We start from the raw sequence: 9,896 nt of genomic DNA, 5'->3' as shown, positions 1-9,896 counted from the left end.
GGGGGAGCTGCCAGCTGCCAGGGAGGGACGGGTTAAAACGCTGCGTTCGCATGGTAATGCAGCATCTGAAAAGCCATTTAAGGGGAAAAAGTATGGGAAACTTAAGTCCTGAGAATAAAGTCTAAGTGGAATGTAAGCAGCTGAACAAGGATGTGGCTCAGTGCACAGCCTATCGTGCTAAAGTCCCCAGCTCAAACAAACAATAAAGTGGGTGTTAGTATTTGGTGTTAGTATTTGGGCATCTGCGTTGGCCTGCCTGCCCTTAGGGTCCTGACAGGATATGACCTCACCTGTAGCCACTAAGAGCACTTCACCTGTAGCCATTTCTGCGCACATTTGCTATGGTTCCTTGTAACAGGTGGGCCTACTCACCAACCCCACCTCCCAGCCTTGCCTCCCTCTCTCTCCCGCACTCTTGAGCCCAGGGACTAGTCTGCCCCCCTCTCTGCCTCCTCTGCCCCTTCTCTTTCGTCTTCGAATAAACCTTCTATGTGAGCCTTATCGCATGGCGTGACTTCTCTTCGCTGCTTATATATTATTATTACCATTATTATCATAACAGTGAGTTCTGTCTCACCCTCGAAGGAAGCCAGGGCAGGACCTGAAAAGGCTGAGTGGCTAGCATCTAGCGCTGCAGAGACGAAGACAGGGTCCGACATAGGCATGCTTATGATACTAAAATGTTTTGAGAATGGAAGCAGCCTCTACCTTATGTTATGGACCGGATTGCTCATCTTTACTGAAAGGGAAATGAGAACCAGAAGACAATAGTGGGTATTAAACTACGGGGTTAAACACAAAGCAAGAAACGTAGACATTAGGAAAACAGAATAACTCCTGTTTTTGAAGCCAAAGGAAACATTTTGAGGAGAGTTAAGGGGCCTGAGATTTCGTGTCGAGCAGTCTGTGAATTACCATAGAAATAGACATAAGAGATAGCAGTGATGTACTCAGGGATAATACATTGAAATTTGGCAATGGTGGATTGCCTTGTGATGATGGAATCATATATGTTCGTTTTTGCACTGCCTTGTTTGAGTGTATTGAATACTTGAAGTTGCATAGGTGTTACCTGTACTGAGGACTTAAGTATACATGAAAAACAAATACAGCACACAGGGAAAATGCTATCGTAAAGGAACAGACTTAGTTACTCTTCTACGTCAGAATAAAAGTGATAATTGTTGCTTAATGAACCACTTGCATTAGAACATTTTTCTGATATTGAAATAATGAATTAGGTTCTAAGCATGAAGCGCAGTTCCGTTTCCACCGGTGGTGCTGGCTGCCTCTCCACACAGGAACTGAGATCCCAGGACCTCGATAAAGCAGAACTTTATACCCCTCAAACGTAAGTGCCTCCAACAATGGGTCTCACCTGCATACTGCCATGTTCTGTACCTAGTTCTCAGAAACTGTAGAATCAGATGGTGAGAGTGGAGCCATGTCTAGTTCAGTATTGGAGTCTTTTACTCTCTGAAGGTTAAGAATGACTTCAAAGAGCTTTGGTTATACTGTCTAAGTCTGTCAGTATTAATTATATTAGAAGTTAGACTAAGAAAATGTCAATATAAACTCAATTTAAAATAACAATCTCATTATGTGGTTTCAAAAATAAAATGGTTTTATTTATTTATTTCTTTGTTTTGGTTTGGTTTGGTTTTTGGAGACAGGATATCTCTATGTAGCTCTAGCTTTCCTGGAACTCACTCTGTAGACCAGGCTAGCATCGAACATTGAGATCTACCTGTCTGTGCCTCCCAAGTGCTCAGATTAAAGGTGTGTGCCACCACCGCCTACAAGGCTTTGAATTTAAAAATTTCTTTGGGTGAGCAAGATGTCTTAGCAGGTAAAGGCACTTATCACCAAGCCCAAACACCTGCTTTCAATCCCCAGACCCACGTGGTAGAAGAGAACCTGCTGCTTCAGGTTTTCCTCCAACCACCAGCTGCTGTTCTCTCTCTCTCTCTCTCTCTCTCTCTCTCTCTCTGACACACAAATAAATAAATGTAAGAAAATTAAAACATTTCCAATGCAAAACAATTTCATTGGGCAACTAAACATGGACTCCCACTTTTAAAGTCAGATCCCTTTAATAGCAGACTAATGAAAGATGGTTAGAATCCAGGTCTAGGAAGGTGAGCACCCAAACAGCCTAGGCTCCCACAAAGCCAGTACATGCAGTAGGATCAAAACCCAGTGCCATTGTTCTTGGCTTCTCAGCAGCCCTCATTGTCTGCCATGTTCAGAGAGTCCAGTTTTATCCCATCCTTTTTTAGACTTAGTCCAGCTGGCCTTGGTGAGTTCCCAATAGATCAGCCCCATTGTCTTAGTGTGTGGGTGCACCCCTCGCGGTCCTGACTTCCTTGCTCATGTTCTCCCTCTTTCTGCTCCTCATTTGGACCATGGAAGCGCAGCCCAGTGCTCCAATGTGGGTCTCTGTCTCTATCTCCTTCGATCGCCAGATGAAGTTCTATGATGATATGCAAGATATTCATAAGTATGACTATAGGGTAGGGCCATTTCAGGCTCCCTCTCCTCAACTGCCCAAGGAACTAGCTGGGGACATCTCCCTGGACACCTGGGAACCCCTCTAGTGTCAAGGCTCTTGCCAACTCTAAAATTGGCTCCCTTAATTAAGAAACATACTTCCGTGCTCCCATATCCACCCTTCCTTTATCCCAACCATCCCATTCCCCCAAGTTCTTCCCATCCTCCCCTTCTCACTTTTCTCTCCCCATCTCCCTTTTCCCTCTTCTTGAGTCTTATTTCCTCTCTCCACCCAGCCATATTATTCCTGTCCCCACCTCCCTAGTACGGCTCTTATAGGTGTGTGATCCCAAGTGCTGGGATCACCTCTCTGTGAGTTCTGTTTCTCTTTTAGACAGAATCAGTTTTGTGTAGCCCAGGGTGGCCTTGAACTAACAAAGATCCCTCTGACTCTGTCTCCAATGTCCCAGGATTAAAGGTGTGTGTCACCAATCCCTTGCCTCTAATGGCTTAGCTCTGCACTCTGATCTTTAGGCAAGCTTTATTTGTTAAAACAAAAACAAAATACTACTACATTTCCCCTTTTCTGCCTGAAATTAAAAAAAAAAGAATGATGCTATAACTAAGTTAGAAACTACATACAATAAATACAATAACTATATACAATATATGCAGGCAGTAAAAACATCAAACAATGTCTAGACTAGTTGCATTTGACAATTCAGAGAAAATAAAATTTCCATATTAAAAAAAAAGAAAGATGGTTAGAATCTATATCTGCTACTGCATTCAGACTGTCGTAACAGCCAGTCTCTAGGAGGCAATGTATGCATGACAGGATGAGCGTGAGAAGAACAAACAGCACCTTAGTTTTGTTGTAGTGATACCTAGATACACTTTGGAGAACTTTTTCTAGACTAGATCAGCAGTTGTCTGGATTGGATGTGGGGAAGGTTGATACAGATGGACAGGAAGCAGTCTGTTATGTGTATGACCTGGGGTATGACCTCACCTTTTTGTACTTTGAATCCCTTGTGTATAAGAATGGAGATAGGTATAGTGGTGGTGCACGCCTTTAATTAGGCAGAGGCAGTCTAATCTGTGGGTTTGAGGCCAGCCTGGTCTACAGACAAGTTCCAAGACAACCAGAGCTACACAGAAAAATCTGTCTTCCAAAAAAAAAAAAAAAGAGTGGATACTGGGAGATGGCTCACTGGTTTAGAGTCGTTCCATTTCTACCAGAGGACCCAAGTTCAGTTCCCAGTAACCACATTGGGCAGCTCACAACTCCCTGTAACTCCAGCTCCAGGAGATCCGATGCCCCTCTTGTGACCTCCATAGGCACTCACGTGCATGTGTGGTTATGCATATACAGACACAATATACATAAATAAAAATAGATCTTTTCAATTTTTTTAAAATATTTATTTATTATGCATACAATATTCTGTGTGTATGTCTGCAGGCCAGAAGAGGGCACCAGACCTCATTACAGATGGTTGTGAGCCACCATGTGGTTGCTGGGAATTGAACTCAGGACCTTTGGAAGAGCAGGCAATGCTCTTAACCACTGAGCCATCTCTCCAGCCCGATCTTTTCAATTTTTTAATGGAGATAAGGGCAGACTCTCCTTTACAAGTAGTTCTGAATATTGAGTGTTCATATGGGTCAACTGTTCTTATGTTCTTCATGCATATTAACTCTTGATACTCAGAGACAATTTTCCCTTAAGGCAAAATGGCAAACAAGGGAGTACAAGCAAGGGAGCAGTTATAGGGGCGTAAATAGAGATGAAAGTGTTTAGGTTATTGAACAGGTTTGTAGACTACTTGGTACAGAAGATCTATGGGCCTGCAACACACTTTTAAGGATAATGTTTGTGTTGATAATGTTATGCACTAGGAAATTTGGTTTGTTATTTGTGGTGCTGAGGATTGAGCAGATGGCACTACACAAGCTGAACAAAACACTGAGATGTATCCTTGTTCCAGAAGTACATTTTATTCCCCCGACATTTTATGCCTAAAACTGCAGTAACCTCATGTATGCTCTCCTGCTTTAAGGAATACATTGTGTTTAGTTATTTAAAACTTAAAGGTAATGTTTGGTGATGTTGTTACTGTGTGTGTGTGTCTGTGTGTGATGGATAGCCTTGAAATAATGCAGACTTGAACACAGAAGGAAATGCTTTTGATTGCATTCTTAAAATATTATTCTAGGACCAGTGGCCATTCATCCAGAACTAGACAACTTGGGAAATGTTCACGTTCTGAAATGATGAAAGATCCAAGACCCCTTAATGATAAAGCATTCATTCACGAATGTATTAAACAGCTCTATAAGGTATTAAATTGACTGATTTGTGTTTTTGCTCCCAACATTTTTTCTAATTCAAAACTTTCAATGCCTCATAAAAATTATTGTAGTTTCTTACAGAAAATGGTTATAAATATCATCTATCAATAAAGTCTCTACAAGCCCCATCAACAAAAGACTTCCTTGGGATCTTTGCATTTCTTTATGGTTTCCTCTGCCCATCATATAAAATTCCTGACAGGAAATTTGAAGAAGAGATTCCAAGAATTTTTAAAGACCTTGGGTATGTAATATTTTTATTAGCCTAAGATCTTATCAGAACAAAGAAGAAACACATGTTATAAGTTGGTGAATACTTTGAGTTAGTAGGTTCAGTTTTAGGATGAGCACTGTGAACAGTATGTGTAGGATGAACTGAAGAGAAGAAAATTGATAGATTGTAGCATAGTCAACGTTTTTTTCCTTTAACAAAACACCAATGCTTGGTAATTGGTAAATATAGGAGTTATTGAGCTAAAGAGATGGCTCAGTGGTTAAGAGTCCTTCCAGAGGACTCAGGTTAGGTTCTCAGCACCCACATGGTGTCTCACGGTCATATACAATGATTTCTCTTTTGACCTCCACAGCCACCAGGCACACACATGTTCTGCATATTTGGGGGAACTATGAAGCCAAGCTGTTCACTGACTAGTTCTCCACAGCTTGCTCAGCTTGCTTTCTCCTACAGTCAGTACTACCTACGCGGCTGGCACTGCCCACAGGGGACTAGCCCTCTCCCATCAGTCATGAGTTAAGGAAGTGCTCCATAGATATGCCCATGGGCCAGCCTAATGGAGACATTTCCTTTATTGAGGTTCTGTCTTTCTAGATGGCTTTAGTTTGTGTCTGGTTGACAAAGCTAACCAGCAGAGAGATGAAGTTTAAAGGCATTATAAATAGAGACAAGCACAGATCAGATGTGGTGCTGCACACCTGTGATCCCAACAGTTGAGGAAACTGAGGATGGGAAGCTGTTTGTTTGGAGACTCAGGGACGGAAGTAGATTTAGTCACAGATAATCACTGATGTGTAATAGAAGTACATTGAATGTAGGAAAATGAAAAGGTTTTTTAGGAGAATCCTTCTATACTCAGCTGTTAAACACCTTGCAAAGTAATCTGTGGGATGTGAATAAATACACAAAGTCATTGATGAATAAGACCTTCAGAGTAGACTCAAATATCTTCACAGCAGGTGTATGTGCAGCTTTAAAATACACCTTTACTGTAGCCTTTATGCTTGCTAACACGGTTGCTCCTTATCTTCCTGTTTCTCATAGGTATCCCTTTGCACTGTCCAAGAGCTCCCTGTATGCAGTGGGAGCCCCTCACACCTGGCCTCACATCGTAGCAGCTTTGGTATGGTTGATAGACTGCATCAAGGTATTTGATTGATAGTTTAAATCTTACCTTTAAACGTTTAGTTTAGTTTTGTTTTGTTTTTCCTCACAACCATTCTCTATTCTCTCCCAGTCTGACTTTTGCAACTTGTCTCAAACCCTGCTTCTGCTTTCAAAGCACGTTTGATTTGAAGTTCTTCAAACTGGTAGTGTAGTAACAGTGAGCAGGGAGAAGTTCTGCTTGACAGATTGTTTTCCTGGGTGTTACAGTTTAGAAAAAATGAACCCATCATTTTCTGACCTTGCAGAACACTGTATATATAATAAAAAAATCTTGAAAAACAATGAATTTTACAAACTATCAACCCACTAATCTAATGTGTTATTTGTTTACTAATTAGATTCATCGTGCCATAAAAGAAAGCACACCTTGTGGAGAAGAAACAGAAGATGGAATTAAACATAATAGGGTACCATATATTACTATAAACAATATATAAAGAGGATGCTTTTATATTCTTCACGAAAAGGTGTTCCTTTATAGAACTTTTCTTTTGCTTTCTAGGAAATTTCTGAGGTTGATTTTTTAAAAACCAGATTTAACTCATTATTTTTTCCTATGTAAAATCCCTCATGTGGTGGCCACAGCTAGAGCCTTTGTCCTCTGAGCAGAGACACTGTTGCTAGTTTTCACAGATGGTCAATGAATTCCGGGTAAGGAGACTTGGTGAATATAGTCTTTTTCTGGAGGTTAGGGGTCAGGTAACTATAGGTCATGGAGATGGCCTCAGAGGTGGCCTTGGCAAGGTTGCCCAAATTCTTACTACATATTTCTGACTGTCCTAGAACTTTCTATCCAGACCAGGCTGCTCCTGACTCAAAGAGATGTCCCTGCTTGGCTTCCAAATGCTGGGACTGACAACATTGACAGCCATTCCAAAGCAAAATGCATATAAAATAGATTAATCTAAAGGAAAATATTTTTAATAAAATAAGATGTTCTGGGGCTGGAGAGATGGCTCAGAGGTCAAGAGCATTGACTGTTCTTCCAAAGGTCCTGAGTTCAATTCCCAGCAACTACATGGTGGCTCACAACCGTGTGTAATGAGATCTGGTGCGCTCTTCTGGCATGGAGGTGTACAGGCAGAAAGAACATTGTATTCCTAATAAGTAAATAAATCTTTTAAAAAATTGATCTTTAAAAAAATACTTAGTGTGCCTACTATTGAAATGACATTATAACTTCCTAAAATTGCTAAGCACAAAACTTAAAAATGTTAACTGAAAAATGCAAATTTAACCATGTTCACCCCTTTAATCCCAACACTCAGGAGGCAGAAGCAGACAGACCTCTATGAGTTCATGGCCAGCCTGGTCTCTATAGTAAATCCCAGACTAGCCAGGGCTACATAGTGAGACCTGTCTCAAAAAGAACTGAAAGGAAGGAAGAAAGATAGAAAGAAAGAAAAGTATTTTAACTAATATATGTGTTATAGATAAGTTTCCTTTTCCTCCTGTTTCTTACTTAAATGTAATTATTTGTCAATACAAAACATAACTATGTGGTGAGGAGAGGGGTTAGGGAATTGCTGGGGTTTGAATCCAAGGCATTTTGCATGCCAAAAAGTCCTCTTAAATTATTCAGATTGGCCTTAAACTACTCTGTACTCAAGGAAAGCCTTGAACTCACAAACCTTCCGCTTTAGCTTCACAAGTAGCTGAGACTGCAGGATTGGCACATATTGACCCTTAAAATACTGCATGTAGATTGTTCTGGTTTATTTTGTTTGGGCTGCTGTAGTTAGACATATTGTTACTTAGCTCAGTTAGCGATCAGGGAAATGCAAATCAAAACAACTTTGAGTTACCACTTCCAAAATTAGTTGTGCTAAATGTAATAAACAGTTGGGTATGGTGGTATACTCCCATAACCTCAGCACACAGAAGGCTAAAAAATGGGAGGTCATAAATGCCAAAGAGAAAAGTAATTATTTGTTGAAGGCTGTGGAACACTCTGATTAGCTGTTCTCAGAGTCACGTGTTGTGAGACAATATGATTCCAACATTCAGGGAGGTTGAGGAAGGAGAATCACCAGTCAGAGGCCACACTGGGCTACATAGTGAGTTCCAAGGCAGGCTGAACTACACTGGTCAAAATGCTTCATGTTGAAAACAGAACTTTCTCTAGGGTCACAGCTCTAATAGTCTCCTCGTAGGGCTCCACCTTCCATAGTATTATTCACCTGAGGTTTCTGACTTTCCTAATTAGTCCCTGTCTGTCTAATTGGAATTGGAAAATCATAATCATTTCAATTTTTCATAAGGTGCAAACCCTTCTTTTTTTCTTCCAGTCTTATACATGCATAGTAGTGACTCAGAGCTTTTGTTTTGGCTTGTTTGAGTCTTTGTTTAAAAGACTATTATACTATTACTATACTATTTATTATATTATACTATACTATTATTTTATGTGTGTGCATGGTTTGCCTGCATGTAAGTCTGTGTACCATATGTGTGCAGTGCCTATGGAGGCCAAGAGAGTGTCAGATCCTCTGGACTAGCATGACAAAGAGTTGTGAGCCACCATGTGGGTGCAGAGAACCAAAACCAGCTCCTCTACATTAGCAACACTTACTCTCAACCACTAAGCTATCTCTGTAGCCTCAGCTTCATCATCATCATCAACATCAACATCATCATTATCATTGTTATGTTTGTTTGCTTTTTTATGTTTGGACATATTTTGCCTGCATGTATGTGTGAACCACATACGTGCCCATTGCCCCAGGAAGTCAGAGAGGGCAACAGCTCCTCTGGGACTGGTGCTGTGAACAGTTATGTGGCGCCGTGTTGGTGATGGGAACAAACCAGGTCCTGTGCAGGAGGACCACTGAGCCTCGCCAGCCCCAGCACTCTCCTTAAAGAAGACTAAGTTTGTGCATTTTATGTCAAATTATACTTTTTAGTAAGCTTCCTGAGTTGACTTCAAAATATCTACCCAAATTGTGTATTTTCATCCCTATTCATGTTTAGAAGTAATAGATTGTGTACATCTTTATAACACAGTTAATGGCAGGTTTTCAATCTCTTATTCTAAGGAACTTAAATAACTGCCTACCCCATTTTTATTCAAATTTAAATTTCCAATTTGAAAAAAATGAAACAAACTAAATAGAGAATCATGTCTTTGTTTTAAAACCTACTCATCACAATCAGTTGTTTCTGGACTACACCATCAAATGCTATGAGAAGTTTATGACTGGAGCTGACACCTTTGAAGAGGAGAATGCAGAGCTGCAGTCGAAGCTGAGTAAGTGCCCTCCATGCTGTGCTGCCACTTAACTCTGGGTGCTTGCTTGTTTTGTCATGCCTGTTTTTTTTTTTCATTAGCTACTTTATGCGGTGGGTACCTATGAATTGTTCTTTGATGGTTCTTTAATGGGGACAGTAATAGTTAAGCAAAAAATAGTCAGCCCTGAGTCATACCCCTATCTGGCTATGTGAATTCAAGACATGTTTGACCTCTTTGAAACTTAATGAACTAGAAAGCAATGGAATAAAATACCAGATGAGTCAGGCGATGGTGGTGCACTCCTTTAATCCCAGCACTTGGGAGGCAGAGTTTGAGGCCAGCCTGGTCTACAAAGTAAGTTCCAGGAGAGTCAAGGCTTCACAGAGAAACCCTGTTTCAGGAAGAGAGAGAGAGAGAGAG

General features: G+C 40.7%; 1 protein-coding gene across 1 annotated transcript in view; it reads left to right on the top strand.

Annotated features, from left to right (window-relative positions):
- Positions 1-1,250: 1,250 nt before the first annotated feature.
- Positions 1,251-9,896, top strand: part of LOC101990054 (kinetochore protein NDC80 homolog) — a 34,459-nt gene continuing 25,813 nt past the window's right edge. The window contains exons 1-6 of the mRNA XM_005358381.1: positions 1,251-1,351; positions 4,710-4,833; positions 4,917-5,089; positions 6,125-6,227; positions 6,586-6,654; positions 9,401-9,494. Of these exons, the coding sequence (XP_005358438.1) occupies positions 1,251-1,351; positions 4,710-4,833; positions 4,917-5,089; positions 6,125-6,227; positions 6,586-6,654; positions 9,401-9,494 (664 nt within the window). The remainder of the gene's footprint in view (positions 1,352-4,709; positions 4,834-4,916; positions 5,090-6,124; positions 6,228-6,585; positions 6,655-9,400; positions 9,495-9,896) is intronic.

Source organism: Microtus ochrogaster, chromosome 26, assembly GCF_000317375.1.
Source record: "Microtus ochrogaster isolate Prairie Vole_2 chromosome 26, MicOch1.0, whole genome shotgun sequence".
NCBI lineage: Eukaryota > Metazoa > Chordata > Mammalia > Rodentia > Cricetidae > Microtus > Microtus ochrogaster.
Note: the sequence above shows the minus strand (reverse complement) of the source record. Positions and strands in the feature narration are given on the sequence as shown.